The 15,460-nt window shown below is 34.1% G+C and overlaps 1 protein-coding gene across 9 annotated transcripts in view; it reads left to right on the top strand.

Moving 5' to 3' along the window:
* EHBP1 (EH domain binding protein 1) overlaps window positions 1-15,460 on the top strand; it is a 445,131-nt gene that overhangs the window by 392,162 nt on the left and 37,509 nt on the right. For 6 of the 9 annotated variants that reach the window (XM_045884913.2, XM_064572453.1, XM_054509849.2 and 3 more), the window contains 5 exons: window positions 621-728; window positions 4,212-4,336; window positions 6,726-6,864; window positions 7,044-7,150; window positions 9,809-9,932. In XM_045884913.2, the coding sequence (XP_045740869.1) occupies window positions 621-728; window positions 4,212-4,336; window positions 6,726-6,864; window positions 7,044-7,150; window positions 9,809-9,932 (603 nt within the window). The remainder of the gene's footprint in view (window positions 1-620; window positions 729-4,211; window positions 4,337-6,725; window positions 6,865-7,043; window positions 7,151-9,808; window positions 9,933-15,460) is intronic. The other 3 variants (XM_054509852.2, XM_054509854.2, XM_054509853.2) reach the window with 1 other exon arrangement.

Raw genomic sequence — 15,460 nt, 5'->3', positions numbered from 1 at the left:
TTTTCCCAGGTTTCAGTCTTCCAAGATGTACTGTTCTAATTGTTTCTGAACTTTCTTTTGCATCAGGTACTGTCTATTCCAGTCTCAATGTTGTCTCTTAATTTATCCATAATGCTTTTATGGTAATATTCATTAATAGTAGAAAAACATTCAAGTCTTCATGCAAATGATTTAAATATAGCTACAAGTTTAATAAGAATGATTTGTTTCTTTATACATTTATATCTAATAAATGCTAAAAATGTGAAAGTTAGGAATATTATTTAATGACTTTATTACCAAATCAACTTTATTTTTGTATGCTGTTACTGGAGATTACTTACACATTACAACTTGAGATATAGGGACTTGATGAGCTCAGTGACTCAGAGACCGCGTGTGGCAAATTGTCAAAACCTTTGTATCTGCTTTGATGTGACAATTCATCTTTGACATGTGAATGTAAAATATAAATGTTAATCCAGTAGTGAAAAGTGACTTAGAACTGATTTCTTGCTGATCTGTGTCAGACCATATTTGAACAACTGTCATTAGAGTACTGGGTTTTCTACTTTAGTGTTTTGGATAAATGATATAAAATAGAAATAATATACTAACATTATTGCTACATGTTCCTACAGATGAAAATGATAATATTGAGATAGATACTAACGAGGAGATTCCTGAAGTCTTTGTTGTAGGAGGTGGAGATGAACTTACTAACTTAGAAAGTGACCTTGATACTCCCGGTAATTTCAAATTATATTTTACATCCTGCTGCATGGCAATCTTTATCATTTATATTTTTATTATTATCTCATCAATAATGATAATAAATTCTTTTTGTAGTTTTATTATAGCTTATGACATCACAAACCATTTAGCTAAATCCACTTTCCATCAATTTTATGTTATTTTGTTTTAGATTTAATGTTAAAATTAGCAATAAAATTGGAATAATAAATTGTACTTTGCATACTAAAGTTTACTTTTATATTTTATATGAGACAATTTATAAGCATTCAAAAATTGGTTTCGCATCTCGGCCTAAATATTTTGATGTGTTCTTGTAAGGTATAGATGTAGTACCTATGGAATACTTCAAATGTAAACATCAACCATAGATCAAATTTTCTGACTTGGTTTAGAATTGATAGTCTTAGTTGTAATATTATTTTGCAAATTTTGTGGTTACTTTAAATATTTAAATAATACTAATAAATTAGTTTACACTACTCAATAACTAATTACAATAAGACACTTTGAAAACTGCTTATATAGACTGCTATTAAATTAATCTCATATCTTATGTCAGTAAATATTATACCAATAATCACTAAGCTGTTGTTTAAAATATAAAGATACTTACTCATGGTTTAATAGATGAGTGTTCTAGATGCATTGCCTTTAGAAGTCAGCATCAGATAGCAATCCAAAGTTTTGTATACCTAAGAGGTTCCATAAATGCTTTTTGAATTAAATTCTTATAGCAATAAAAAGTGTTTGCTGATCTCTGTAGACTTAAAGGTGAGGACATGAAGTCCCTAATATTTATCTTTTCCTGTAAAAAGCTAAAGGGAGTAAGAACAGGTATTCTTCTTCCCAACCCTGGCATGCCCCTTCAGTGCTAACCTGCTTTGTTTCTTCTTCCTCTGTTTGAAATCATGCTGTTATTTCTCCAAGAAACAATCAACCGGTGTCTTCCTGACTATAAGGAGCACCCAAGAAAACCCATGCCGTTTCTCAGTAGCTCCTTCATGGTCAAGTATTAAACTATACTTTTACTAAATAGAAGTCAGCATATTTATAATTGTGTGAATCCAGGAGAATACTGATATTTGAGGAAAATTTTTAAATGTTTTACCCAAAATTGGGACTACCTTTTACTTCTTTCTATTTAAAATATAGTAGAACTTGGTAAGTTTGATTCTTTTCTTTTTGAGTAAGTTTTTTGTTGTTGCTTATCCACCCCCTCACCACAACCACCACTAAAGGTTTTATCAGAAACCAGTAACACCCCTTCCCTGCTGAGAGCATCCATAGGTACAGAATTAAGGCCTTAAGATTCAATTTATGGAAGTATAAAATCATTGTCAATAAGTGATACATATTTTCTGGTTTTGCAGTAGATTAAGAAAACAGAAAAAATTAACACTTCTTAGATAAGGTGAGGGGAGTTTTCTGGTTTTAGTTGTAGCAACTTAGTGGAATACTTTAAAGGTTGGTTAATATTAGGGCTAGGGGCATCTGGCTGGCTCAGTTGGTAAAGCATGGGACTCTTAATTTCTGGGTCATGAGTTTGAGCCCCACGTTGGATGTAAAGATGAATTAACAATAAATAAATAAAACAAACTTTCTAAAAAATGGAAGAGACACTCACAATACTTCCATTCACATTAAAAAAAAAATATGTTAGGGCTAACAGGCTTGACTCTTGTACTTTTTAAAAACTCTCCTACTTTATGTATGCCAAACAAGAAAACACATCTCAGTCTTCCTATTTTTGGAGTTAACTAATATATTGTTTACAACTCTCAAGCATGCCAATAAGTCTCGGCATGTGCATAGGACAGACTTTGCAATCCAGACTATAGTTTATTTCATGGCAATAAGACATAGGAATGCAAACTGGAATCTGGAAGCACGTAGCATGTATTATGATTTTTAGCCTTTCTTTATTTTCCCCAAAATTCTTTTTTTAATATGTATATAAAAGTCATAATGTTTTAATAATAAATTGTTTAATCTTTATCTTGGTTTGACCATAGTTCATCAGATATTGTTTAAAAGAGAAGCCTGGCAATATAAACTGACCAATTTGCATGAAAGTAATGATAATAGCATTTATTAAGAGTCTTATAATTAGAAAACTTATTAATCTTTATGAAAAATATCATTCACCAAATGGTTGGCATGTCTTTTATAACCATTTTATTAAAGAGTTGCTTTGAGTGAATTTGTTTAAATGGAATTGTTTTCTGAATTATTTTATTATTAAAGATTAATGTACCTGCTAAAAAGAATTTAAAATTATTTATTTAAAAAATTATAGCTATATTTTATTTATTTTTAATGTCTATCCATATTTAATACATTCCAAAATGTGATTACTGTATTTCTGCCTTCTAATTCTAAGGTATTTTTTAAACTTATGCACTGTTTCAATGCTGGGCATATATGTACATGCTTAAACATTGGATTCTAGCAATGTATACATGACTGAGATCATGTTAAGGCTTGTTTTAATATGGTATTATGTGTGTAAATTTAATATACTAGAAGAATTGAAACAAATAATATAACTTAAGAGTAAAATGTATTGCCTCTTTTAAATATCTACTTTGTAGATAGCTTGCTTTATTATCTATAACCTATGCAGTTACTTATATAAATGTGTACATCTAATATAGGCTTAGGTTTTCAGGTAAGCATAGCCACTATTAACTATATAGTGTAACTGAATGGACTTAAGTTATATTGACTATATTCTTTAAGGGGACTGATTTGGGGGAAAATATACATATATGTGTGTGTGTGTGTGTGTGTGTGTGTGTGTGTATAAAGAATATGCTAAGAGACTAGATCTTAATTTTTCCCACCACAAAAAAAGAAATGATAATTATATGATGTGATAGAGATGATAACTAATGCTATGGTGGTAATTATATTACATTATATAAATGTATCAAGTCAGTACATTGTTCACATTAAACTTACACAATGTTATATAGCAACTGTATCTTAATTAAAAAAAATATAGGGGTGCCTCGGTGGCTCAGTCAGTTAAGCGTCTGACTCTTGATTTCAGCTCAGGTCATGATCTCAAGGTTGTGAGATTGAGCCCCTCATCAGGCTCTGGGCTCAACAGGGAGTCTGCTTGAGATTCTCTCCCTCTCTGTCTCTGCCCCTCCCTCCCAACATGTGTGCACGTGTGCTCGTTCTCTCTCTCTAAAAACTAAAAAATAAAATTTTTTTAAAAAGTGTTCTTCAAAAAAAAACGGGGAAATATAGTTAACATACCTAAAGACTACTCAGTTATACTATAGTTATATAGTATGTATTACAGTTTGCATATATTTGAAGAGTTCTGCATTTGTCAGGTCTAATATGTTATTTCACAAGCCTAATGTCTTTCCTTAAAATAATAGTAATATTTTTATGATGTCCCCTAAATTGATAGCCTGCACATCTTAATGCATCTCAGTCATTCATAGTGTTTGTGTGTTTAACAGAACAAAACACTAAGTTGGTGGACTTGAAGCTAAAGAAGCTCCTAGAAGCTCAGCCACAGGTGGCAAATTCACTATCCAGTGCTGCACAGAAAGCTATAACTGAGAGCTCAGAGCAAGACATTAAGGTAAACCTTACTTGTTTAAAATATTTGACTCTGTATCTGTGTATTCTAGCTTCCACTGGCACTTTATAATCCTAAAATCAATTTTACAGATTCTTCACATTAAGATTAAGCTATAAAATTTTTCATTGAATAGCTAATCAATTAAGTAGCAATATGGTAATCAGTATTCATACACTGTTTTCCAGAGAAACTACTACTTTAAATTGATGTGTTGGTGAAAGTAGAAACTATTCTTGACTTCTATATGTATTCATATTTTACTAGGAAGAATATTGCTAAGAGAATGCCAGCATTTTTTCCTATCATCCTCAACCTTTGACCTGTTTAGGTGAACTAGAATTAATGTTAATAACTGAAGATGGTGTGTGACTGTATATAGAGATACTTGCGTGTGTTTTGTGCCAGTATGAATCTTAACTTGGGTAAGATTTTAGCCCAAATGCCACATGAGATTATTTTGATTTACACTATTTATATTATCCCCACGAAGCCATCCATCCCCCTTTTCTCACATGGCATCATTAATATTTCTGTAGCTTTAGGGCACTTCTAGTCCTGTATAACTTTTCACCCACCTGCGGACGATGGGAACTGCCCTGCTGACTGAAAGGATCTCCTTCCTCTGACACAGAGATGCTTTGAAGTCCCAAAACAATGACTTTCATTGCTTTTCCCTTATACCGTTGGTTTCTATAAATTGGTGATGAAAGTGTGTGGCATCACCAGAGGACTTCTGGTCTCTATCTTTGAACAAAAGGAAGCCTGGATCAGGTCTGATTTTTTGCGTTCAATTTAGCTTTCTGCGGCGGATTTAATGCAGAATGACGCTGGCCTAAGAATAATACAATGGATTGAAAAGGCTAACTGAATTAGTGGGTTTAGAGGAATACATTTGTAAAGTGGCAGAAGTCCCTAGTCATAAAAACGTTTCTTAAGATGGGATTTGCTGGCTAATCGCACTGATATTTTAGCACGTTGCCAGGCCTCAAAAAATTTAGCCCTGTTTGTTTATTTTGGTAAAGACTTGAGTTTTAAACTATTGGGCAATTATTATAATGATAACAGTAAGAATACACACTTTTCTTAAACAAACAAGCAAATAAATAATAGCCAAAATTGTTTCTGTCCTAACTGCATAGCTAGTGTACTATAAGCATGATCCCAATGATAAAGATATTATATAAGTTCAAAAATAAAACAGAGGTATTTTTATTCTTAAGGTTTAATTGTCTAAATAGATGAAATTGGTTTTGCTTTCTAAAAAAAAGTTCTTATGTGGTGATTTTTAAAGTTATTTCATCAAAAGGTGTGCTTTAAACAGCTTGTCCTTGTGTGAATCTTTTTGGTTAAGATTTTTTAAATGGTGCTTATAAAGAACATATAGAGTCCATCTGTTCTCTTGAAGCTTTCAGCATTGATTTGGGGTTTTATTTTTTTTTTTTAATAAAATGCAGTTTACACATTTATAAATGAGGCATTCTGTGTTTGTGGAAAAGGATAAACTGTTACCTTCCCTTGAGGATTCTGTATCCCGGGCCTCCTTGAGGCTAGAGAATAGGCCATTGGAGGACTCCCTCATTACTGATTGTCTCAATGCAGAGGAAGGGCAAAGTCTTGGTAGCTTTTGATAACCAGTTTCAGCATTCAGCAGGCTTAGCTATTAGTCATGCATCTTAGCCTTTCCCTATTTACTTTCAAAACACTTAATAAAAATAATAAAAGATTAGGTATAAAATGAAATATTTGTTTGGTACACAGCACCTCGGTATCTGCAGCTTCCACACACCACAGTAGTTCAGTCTTCTGGGATATTTCTTGTTGATAGAACCATTTGAATTTGTTACCAGTATTAACATAGGAAGCTCTGGAAAAGATAATTGTAGTTTCCTTAGCTGTAAAGGGCTTACTTACAAATCTGGCTTTGGAAAGTTATAGCTGATGAAATGCAGTTCAGTGGGGTAGTATTATAATCCTACCTTTTAGCCTTCATCCAGCATTAGTGGTTTATCTCAATGGGCATAAAATTAGAAACTAGTTCTTCTTGTCATACAAGTCTGTGGGACTGTACAAACTGAGGGGGCAGAATAGTGGGGGAATAGAAAGAAACAACATGGCTTTTAAATGATAGATATCATTGGGAGAAGACACAGGTTTACAGTGTCTAATTGAATCAAAGTTATCAAGAGTGATCCTCCGGCTAAACCATGTCTCCCAAAGTTTTGGTTACAGGCAACAGAACTTGTAGTTAAACTATTTAGAGCTCTTTAAAATCCTTTTTCTTTCAAAAAGTTTCTGACTTGGCATTATCTTAAACCAGAAGAAGTTGTTTTACTTATATGTAATTTCATGTTTATACAATCAAGACTGTCTTACTATGTTTTATTTTTAGAATGGCACAGAAGATCTCCGGACTGAGCGATTACAAAAAGCAGCAGAACGATTTAGAAATCCTGTTGTGTTCAGCAAGGATTCTACAGTCAGAAAAACTCAGCTTCAGTCTTTCAGTCAATATGTTGACAATAGACCAGGTAGGAACACTTTTAGAAATGTTTTCCCATCTTATGATTTAATAGTATTTAGCTTTATATATAAATATATATATATTTATATATATATATAAGCTGATAATGTAAATCCACATTTCAATACACAAATATCAAGCTTTATAATAATTTTACATGTCTTTCCCCCCCCCTTTTTTTTTAAGAGATGAAAAGGCAGAGATCAATACAGGAAGATACAAAGAAAGGAAATGAGGAGAAGGCAGCGATAACTGAAACTCAGAGGAAGCCATCAGAAGATGAAGTGCTTAATGTATATTAATTTTTTGTGTGGTTTCATGATTGCTGATAATTCCAAACTGTATGTGGAAATAGTGCCTTTATTTGTTAAAATGAGATGTTAGGTTTTTTAAGATGTCAATCTCCAGTGCATTCAAAGCAGAGTGAGAGGGGTGCACTGTTGAATTAGTCTGCAGTGTGGTGATAATTGTCAGATAAAAAAAATGAATTTTTCAGAGTTCCACAGCCCCAGCTTCCTTGAGACATTTCCATCAGGGCACTTCCCATAAAGAGATTCCAGTATTGATCTACCGGGAGGATTTTAATTATTACAATAGCAGATACCGCAGAGCTGCAGTTAGAGGGAAAAGTCACATGAGACCTGCTAGAATTTCTCAGCCAACCCATTTTGTTGGCTTGGGTTAATGGGTGTTCAACCTTTCCATTATCCAGATCAGCCGTGAATTACTAGCTGAATGATGTTTGCATTAATATAATATATATGGTAATTTCTTCACTTAATTAACGGGGAGGTTCAGCTCAGTAGGGGTATGGGCTGATCATGTGTAAAATTGATTTGTGAGGGAAATATTTGATAGACCGCAGGGAGAAAGCTGCTTTTGATGGACAGCTGCGGGACAGAAGCAGGAAGAGCAAGTTTTAACTTGAATTTTTGTCTGGAAGCATAGCTCTCTGTAGCGGTGCTACTTTTTTTATTATCTATATAGTTTGTGTAAAATATTTTCATTGTTTTTACTGTTAAAATAGTCTTTGTTGGGTTTTTTAATCCCTTGTAAGTGCACTCAGAATTACAAATAACAAATTAGGGTCCTAAAAACTTCTTACTTTTAAGTTGTACTAAGACAGATTTTAGTATATAGAACAGCTCACTGATCTATCATGATGGAATATTTGGTATAATTTGTAAGTTGCAGAATACTTGAGTATACTATATACTTACACACTAAAGAAATCTGGTTATAAACTTTTTTACTATTTTTAACTGAGCCAGTCAGTAGAAACAATGAAGTTTATGTATTGCTTATCATTTTTGCTTTCTTATATCTTTCTTACTCATGTTGTCTTTGCAGACTACTATGTTTGTTTTGTCCCTTTGGATGAGAATGAAAAAGGTCCTTTTTGAAAATGCTCTGCTGTATGGCAGATAGATACAAAAAGCATTCACCAGGTTATTCCAGATTTTAAAATTACCATTGGCATATATTGTTATAATTTTTGTTATATTTTATATTGAGATGGGAGAATATCCATTTTTATGAATCTTTAAAAAATACAGTAACTTATTTGATATGCTATCCTGAGCAACTCTCAGTTTTATGATTTTGTAAAATATATTTCACCTTTAAGTTTGTCAGCTACCATAATCAATTTAACAGTAAGCTGGTATAAATTGAGTTCACGTGTGAATTTACTAGTTCCAAAGATACATAAATTACACATATGGTTGGATATGTTTATTGATCATGAGAATTCCAAAATATGCTCATAATTCTTAATTTTGTTTCTTGTTTAAGGAGTACTAAAAGATAATTCCTCATGGCTTCTTAGAGATTAATATGCTTCTAGGTAGGGAAGGGATTTGATAGAAGAGATTGTTCACATTTGTTTCTCTGAATACATAATGTTATAAGTGCTGATGTTAGTAGTGGTGGTGGTGAAAGTAATCACTCAAGCATTTCTTCAGTATTCCTCGGCTACTGAGGAAACTTAGTTCTAGAAATGTCACAAGGTAAGCTGGTATTCCAAAGGGAGCTATAATTAATCCATTTGTAACTATTCCATAAATAATAACCCTGCCCCCTAATGATTTAAATGTGTAATATGAAAGTAAAAATTAAGACTGTACTGGTACATTATAATAGAACTGCTACAAATAAAACTTCTAAGGATGATTTTTTAAACACAGATGACTGTAAAAGCAAAATTTCAAAATGAAATCCAAATTTGGTTAGATGGAAGATTAACCAAATCGGTCTACTAGTTGCATTAGAGCTTATGTAGCAAGGTTGAAACCACCTGTCAAGTTAGAATTCGCAGCTACAATAATTAGTGATACATCAACAGAATGACATGTTCAAGTACAGGAGCCAGCTGGAGGGAAAGCTGGAGATACTCGAAACTTCTCTTTTATCGTTTTTAAAAAGTATTTTAAATAGTATATTTACTATAAAATCAAGAAATGTGTCTCTTTAGTTTTGTATTTTTGTAAGGACAAATCTGGGTGGTTTTTTTTTTTTTTTCAGAGTAGATACTTTAAGAATCATTTCCTTAGTAAAGCTCCATTTTTTTTTATATTGCACATTTGAATGAAATGTCATTGGTATTTGTTTTGACAGCCACCAAGGGGAACATTATCTTCCATCCTTGTTCATGCTTAAATAACTCTGACTTTAGGGAGAATTTTTTTTCTCAGTGCTAACTTTTTAAATATGGCAAATCTGGTTGTTGAATTATAATATGAAACAGCTGAGATTTTCTCTGTTTACAAAAGTTTTGTTATACATAACATATAGGAAAATTTTTTGAATCATAGGGAGTTGCTCTTTCATACTAAGGGTGATACTAACAGTGTATTTGGTTCTCTAGGTAAGTGCTTTACTAAGTGTTTGTAGAAAGGAAAAATGCAACTTACAAGTGATTTTTTTTCCTTCCTGTTTGTTCTCGTTAACAGAAAGGGTTCAAAGACACCAGTCAGTATGTTGTAGGAGAATTGGCAGCACTAGAGAATGAGCAAAAGCAAATTGACACCCGTGCCGCGCTGGTGGAGAAGCGCCTTCGCTATCTCATGGACACAGGTACGGTGCCCAATTACACTGTAAACAGTTTTGGCAAATTGAGCGTTCACAAACTCTTATAGAGTTTTGGAAGTGTGAATCTTTGAAGCCTGAATGTTCAGCAGAACTGCCTTGAAAATAAAAAGGCTGCGATTTACAGCCACCTCTCTGGGCCCTGGTGATAAGAGTGCCTTCATGGGAAGTGATAACTCGCCCTGATACCGTGTGAGCCAGCACTATTGAACAGTGTGCTCATCCATGCAGAGTTGGAATACACATCTGTGCCTCATTGATATGCCACTGCTTAAAAAAAAAGTAAGATCTTCACTGTTCTACTGATTCATTGGGAAAAAAAAAAGATTTGGCCAGCTAAAGCCATGTACTGCATGAAACAGAGCACTATGCATAGGGGACGGCTCCATGGACTAGATCACTGAAATTTGAGAATACTATCTGGTTACTGATGCTCCACAGTTGTTTTTTTTTTTTCCCAAGAGAACAGGTTTTTAAAAGTCTGTAATAGTTTGTGTCACAGTTGCATTTGAAAGGATTAAGGTATATAGGAAGGTTTATAAAAATGGGTTAGAACAGCAAGTTAGCTCCTAACCAGAGGGTAGATTGACATTTAATGCTGATTGCCAATAGTGATTGTATAGATCGAAGTGCACAGTGAGCTACCAGAAAAAAAAAAAACAGTGTATGTGTATATTTTAAAGGAATATATGTAATTGTTTAAAATGCTGCTCCTACAAAAGGGGTAAAAATGAGAAATATATACGAATTACTCATACCAAATTAAAAGTAAATTATATTAAGAAAAAATGTCAAAATGTAAGAGTGGAAAACTCATTCCTTTAATCTAATTAACTGCTTTAATTTTATTGGCCATGTTAAAGTTAGATTAATAAAATAGTAAAGTAGGTTAGTAAATTAGTAATAATAGATTGGAATTCTTTCCTGAACTACTTCTTCTGTATTTGCCAAAAATATATTTACAATTAAAGAACTCCTCCAAAAATAAGCATTTATATGGGACATTTGAAAATGCCTATATTAGTGAAATCAGAACATATTAGAACAGGAAGAGACTTCGGCTTTATCTGGCCCAGTGGGTTTCAAACTGTGTTCTGTGGAGCCCTAAAGCTTCTTCAGAGGCACCTTGGGGCTGCCAGGACAATAAGAGAGCAGAAAGCAGACAGGCGTTTGGATTTCGTACCTTACTTCAAACAGAGCAACTCCGAGTTTATTTGAAATAGCAGGCTTCTTGGAAGAGTTCATTTAAAGAAAAGGTTCTGCTTAAAATTAAAAAAAAAAAAAAAAAAACCAACTTATTTTTTGAGAACTATTGCCTTCTTATTGTAGAGAGGAGAGAGAGTTACAGGAAAAGCTCAAGGTCACACAGATCATTAAGTGGCCGACCTTGGACTAGAATTCAAGTCACCAGAACCCTCTCATACAGCATCCTTCCCACTGTACTAGATTACCTAAAACATGTTTATCGTTGCCCTACCAACTTATATGTACGCTCAGTCTTATACATTTGTGTAGATTCAACAAGTATCCCGTAAACCAGTATATTGTTTCGTATTTGTATTTTCCCTTTGTTTTCTAAGGGATTTTGAAATTTTTAGTTATGTTAGCTGTATAAAGAAATGTAAATACCCGGTAGTGTAACTTCTATACACATTTTTAAATTATTACCTTTAAATATTTTGAGGAGGCTAATTTCTTTTCTTTTTTTTAAATTTTATTTTATTATGTTATGTTAATCATCATACATTACATCATTAGTTTTTGATGTAGTGTGAGGCTAATTTCTTTAAAACACATTCTTTCAATACCCTTTCCTCATTGGGTTGGATAAATTAGATGTTACTATAGAAGGAGCCTTGTGCCACTAGGAAAAAAGCTGGAAATTTGGTTTCCTTCCCGTTTTTCATACTTGGAGCCTGATTTATTGAAGATTCTAACCAAAACAGACTCGAGTTCTGCTTCCCATCCCACATATTACCAGTGAAGCTTTGAAGTGGCCCCATTCCACCTACTGATCATTTATATTCTGAAAGATGGTCATGGACTACAGATTGATTCTAGAATGTCCTTGGGGCTTGATTTTCCTTACTGCATAAGACAGAATCTGTTTTACACTGGGTCGGCTACTGCAGATTCAGACTAAATTTGACTTGGTTCCTCAACTTGGTAAGCTCCAGCAATTACCCTGGACTGTATTGAACCTCCTCCTCCAGACCAAATAATTGTTTCTCAAGATTTGCCTAAAGCCTCATTAGCATCTGAAGTAAGAGATAAGGTGTTAGAAAGAGAAAGCATATATTCATCTTTTTCCTTTTTGAGGTTCCAATGCTTCCAAGTTTCCATTTGTTATAGTAGTTAGTACTTTTTTTCCTGATGTATTAGAGTTTTCCATGCAGTTTCTGAATCTCAGCCTCAGAATTATGCAGAGCAGATAGCATCCATATTCCTTCTATGGTGAAACTGAGGCTCGGCTAGGGAAGTGACTCATTTAAGAAGGCCTAAGTAGTAATGGCTGAGTTAGGGCTTGAACTCAAGTTTTTGGATTTTCTTGCTCTTGAGTCAGTCCTCTTTTCCCACCACCATATGTTCTTTACCGAACAAAACGTACTTCATCTGCTCTTTCAATTTTTATATACTTCTAGATACTAACTATATACAAATTTCTTTATTGATTTGAAACTCACATATCACAAAATTAACCATTTTAAAGTGTACAGTTCATTAGCATTTAGTACATTCACAGTGTTACACAATCATCACCATTTCCAGAGGTTTTCATCACCCCAAACAGGAAGTCTCTACTTTTAATTAAGCAATAATTTCCAATTTTCTCCTCTTAAAATCCCCTGGAAATCCCTAATCTCCTTTCTGTCTCTAGGAATTTGCTTTATTCTAGATATTTCATGTACGTGAAATCAAACAGTAGTTGTCCTTTTGTGTCTAGCTTCTTTCACTTTATGTAATGTTTTCAAGGCTCATCCGTATTGTACCTTGTGCCACTACTTCATCTACTTCATTCCTTTTTAGGGTTGATAATATTCCATTGTATGTATATAACCACATTTTGTTTATTCATTCATCCACTGATGGACATTTGGGTTGTTTCCACCTTCTGGCTACTGTGAACATTGTGTACAAGCATTTCTTTGAATCCTTATTTTCAGTTCTTTGGGGTATATACCTAGGATTGGAATTGCTGGGTCATATGTTAACTCTCTAACTTTTTGAGGAAATGTACTCAATTTTAAATGGGTTGCAAAGTTTATTTAGAAGTTGATTTTGCAGAATTGAGACTACATTTTCCAGAAGAAGCACTGTTTTTTGTTTGTTTGTTTGTTTGTTTTTAATAGGCTCCATGCCCAATGTGGGGCTTGAACTCATGACCCTGAGATTGAGAGCCATGTGCTCTACTGACAGAGGCAGCCAGGCACCTCCAAAAGAAGCACTGTTATTAGCATCCACAGGCCAGACAAACCCACAAAAACCGATTAATTTAAAATATCACTAGAATAATGCTAATAGTTGTCCTAGGCCTCAGTCCTCAGTTGCTACAGCTTGAGCATCTCTGAGTTTTAAGTATCAACCCCTTTTTTTTTTTTAAAGATTATTTATTTATTTATTTATTTGAGAGAGAGGATGAGAGGAGAAAGAGAGCACATGAGAGGGGGGAGGGTCAGAGGGAGAAGCAGACTCCCTGCTGAGCAGGGAGCCTGATGCGGGACTCGATCCTGGGACTCCAGGATCATGACCTGAGCCGAAGGCAGTTGCTTAACCAACTGAGCCACCCAGGCGCCCCAAGTATCAACCCCTTTAACACTGAAACTCTTTCGTCTTGATGGGGAGGAAGGTGGAGCCTGGATGGTGGCCTAGACCACTGGGCATTTTTCCTGGCATGTCAAGAGAAGGCTCTAACAGGAAAGTAGCAAAGGAATATTATAGAGAGCCTTAGTGGATCCTGCAGCAAGAAGATGAAATGCCAGGGATGAGAAGGGCTTGAGATCCCAACCTCCATTTGGGGGAAGGGTGTCATTGGCAGAAACAGAGCAGCTGTGGGGTTCTTTCTGAAATTGAGTAAACCTAAACTAGTCTAATACTAAATAACACGTGTGTGTGTGTGTGTGTGTGTGTGTTTTCTGCCATCCTACCTTGTAAAATCCTTATGCAAATACTAGAGAACTTTTTTCCATCAGCTCTCTTTATTTTTTTATAATTTCTGCAATTTTCTATAATTTCTGAGGAGGAATTTTTAAATTTCTAGCACTTAACGTTTAAAATGATTTATTTCTTTGGGAACAGTAAGGCTTATTAGTTAGAAACATGTGTGTTCCAAGTGAACATTTTGTATGTAAGTATGGCACTTTTTGTAGACTATCCATTAACCACCTAAAAATTTTAAATATACTTAGGGAGAACTATAATTAAAGACTTAAAAGAAATAACTTTTCTATAGATTCCTTAGAATGTTTCTTTACCTCATCCCTTGAGGAACCAAATGTAGCATTAAAGCTGCTTTAAAGCAGGAAATTGGGCCCACAGAAAAATAAATACAAAGTTTTTAACTTGTTACTGGGAACTTTCCCCTTTGAATCTCCTGAATTATCCATTATCGTTACCTAAAGATTACAGTATTTATTGCATGCTTACTATGTCTGGCTCTATGGAAAATGCTTTCCGTGCATCACTTCCTTGTTTTTCACAATGGCCCTATGAGATAGGTTCCATTAATAGCCAAGACTATTAATAATTACATTTTTCAGTGAGGAAACTGAGACCCAGAGAAAGAAGTAACTTGCCCACTTCATACAGTTCTTAAGTGGTGAAGTCAGGAGTCAAACCCAGCCTGATGGCTCTAGAGCCCAAATTCCATACGACATGGTCCCTACCACATGGCATGGTCCCTGCTTCCCCTCTCCTCTTCTTGGAAGTGAATGTCTGATTTTCCTGGGATCTTATTACCAATTCTCTGGACTCTCTTATCACCATTTTGTGACTTCTAATTAGTAACTCAGAAGAAACCGATCAATATTCATTTAGCTTATGAAGAAAGTCACTTAACCAACCCATTTGGCCCATTAGAGACCCAACAAACTCACGTTCCTCTTAACAATATTTCTCTTCCTTGGTCATTCATTGTAACATACATGAAAATCTAGTTGCAAGAATCCTCATTTGGAATAATCAAAGAGATAAAAACAAGCTTCTCTTCAAAAGAAGTGTCTAGCTCTTTGCTAATCTTTAGAAGATTCTGAAACTTAAGCATTATAGCCTTCAGAGAGTAGTTTCCAGTTTAGGATCAAGCTAATTACTAATGAATACCTGAAGATGGTTTTCTGAGGTATGTTAAAAAATAAAACTAATGAAAATTTTAAATGACTGACTTCTAAATTTATTAATTATTTTTGTATTAACAGCTTACGATCCATGACACTGGATATGTAGGTACACTTCCTATGCTAACGCCCCTTAGTTTTACTCTTAAAATAAAAACGTGATCTTGATCTGTTTCAATATGAAAA

This window comes from Mirounga angustirostris, unplaced genomic scaffold, assembly GCF_029215605.1.
Source record: "Mirounga angustirostris isolate CCGP_5_RB_7025 unplaced genomic scaffold, mMirAng1.0.hap1 SCAF_10, whole genome shotgun sequence".
NCBI classification, from domain to species: domain Eukaryota; kingdom Metazoa; phylum Chordata; class Mammalia; order Carnivora; family Phocidae; genus Mirounga; species Mirounga angustirostris.
This window is presented reverse-complemented; position numbering and strand designations above follow the sequence as displayed.